The sequence below is a fragment of the Helobdella robusta genome (genome assembly GCF_000326865.2).
Source record: "Helobdella robusta unplaced genomic scaffold HELROscaffold_11, whole genome shotgun sequence".
NCBI lineage: Eukaryota > Metazoa > Annelida > Clitellata > Rhynchobdellida > Glossiphoniidae > Helobdella > Helobdella robusta.
This window is the reverse complement of record NW_008703617.1, coordinates 2,551,792-2,553,462: the sequence shown is the minus strand read 5'-3', so window position 1 is coordinate 2,553,462 and position 1,671 is coordinate 2,551,792. Positions and strand designations below refer to the sequence as shown.

Here is a 1,671-nt window from a genome sequence, read left to right as displayed (position 1 = left end):
GAAACATCTGTAAACCATCTTATCTGATAGCAAATCACATGAATACCCTCTCTGAAGTTGTAATAATATTTTTACTTGATCCCAACGAAGCGAATGAGTAATTGTTCAAAGATAATAAAAATGGCAGGCGATGCCATCTTTGAGGCTTGCGATGGTGATTTTTGGTTTTGATCTGCGTCCGATTCTGTAGCCGCTGATTCGTTCTTTTCCGTGCCTGAGTACACTTCCTCGTTGCCTCCTGTCATTGTTCTATTTTTTTTCAACCCGTCTAGCATAAACAGTTAAATTGTTTAATTTAATATTCATTTCATAGTATAATAAACAGCTGTTAAAAAGTTATTATAACAAGGGTAGCGGCCAGGTGGTGTAACAGTAAAGTGTTTAACACTGCTATTGAAGTAACCGGGTTCAATTAGAAAGAGATTCCGGCTATCACATGTAATGTGTGCGATGCGTTGTTTCGCGTGCATACATGCACTGTGTGTTTGTTGTTGCTGGTGCCTCTAAAAAATACTGAAGAGATAATTTTAATAAGTAAATATTATTCATTTTTTATTCATCTAGCAAATAGAATCCTACCCCTATAGAGTTGTATCTTCGGCGAATGCTTGGACTTGTACTGAGGCATGGCGTTAATCTTTCTACCAGCACTGAGCAAGAGAGATGTGTAAACTTTGTATGATTCGTAAAAACCTGTAGAAAATATTTTTAAAACTAAAATTTTATTCTGCTCAAACTTTTACCAATTTCAAATATTTAAAAAAATTATTCTCCAAACGCGTTTTTATAAAAGTTTAGTTGTAGTTATATCATTCATTTTGTCTGTCTGAACTTATTTACTAATAACGAAACCTTTCCTGGTGTTGCAGTTGTATTTAAAAGCAAAGCTTGATGTGTAGATATGTACAGCCACGCATTCTTCACTTGTTAGTGGAGCTGGGTATTTCTGTTGGCGGTAGTTTGTGTAGTTGTGGTTGTGTGCGTGCGTGTGTGTGGTGTGCGCGTGTGTGTGATTGTTTGAGATGCTTGAGGATCGTACGCTCCATATAATTCAATTGTTTTAAAGACTAAATAATGTAAATTGAATGTAAAAAAAATCAAATACAGTACTATGGTACTAGGTTTTTTGGTGAATAAATCTCTGGTCTTATTGAAGTACATGCATGTATCAATTTCACAGGGCTGCAAAAATTAAATTAAATAAAAATTAAATGATGTATTGTTAGAAATTTTTTCTAATTTTAAAATAAATAGGATTTTCATCATAATTAAATGATAACTTACAGATTCATGATAACGTCAGCATTGAAAGTTTACATTTTCAACAAATATTTCGTGAAACGTGAAAAGGTACTTATAAAAAATGTGTACCGGGGACATGTTCGGTAGGGATTGCATGGTAGTGTTGCAGGCCTCCTCTTGAAATCTTTCCATCATGTTGTTCTGATTGCTACTTTTTCGCAGTAGAGTACAGTACCAGCTTCGTATAGTCGTCATCGACTTTGGGTCTTCGCTTGTGAAAATAAACATCGGCATCTCTTTCGCCGTCGCCCTCTTAACAAGCTTCCTATTTTTCGGCGACTTTTGTTTTAGTGGCCGTTTCGCCTCCGCTTTTTCAGTTTTCAAAGGTTTGCCATTTTTCTGATTTTTTTCAGTTTGACTGAATTCCAT

The 1,671-nt window shown here is 35.2% G+C and overlaps 1 protein-coding gene across 1 annotated transcript; it reads right to left on the bottom strand.

Moving 5' to 3' along the window:
- Positions 1–71: 71 nt before the first annotated feature.
- HELRODRAFT_167342 (hypothetical protein) lies at positions 72–1,671 on the bottom strand (the record flags this gene model as incomplete). Its single annotated transcript, XM_009012860.1, has 5 exons — positions 72–268; positions 580–693; positions 853–946; positions 1,111–1,182; positions 1,372–1,671. The coding sequence occupies 5 exons, from the start codon at positions 1,669–1,671 to the stop codon at positions 72–74; spliced, it is 777 nt and encodes a 258-aa protein (XP_009011108.1).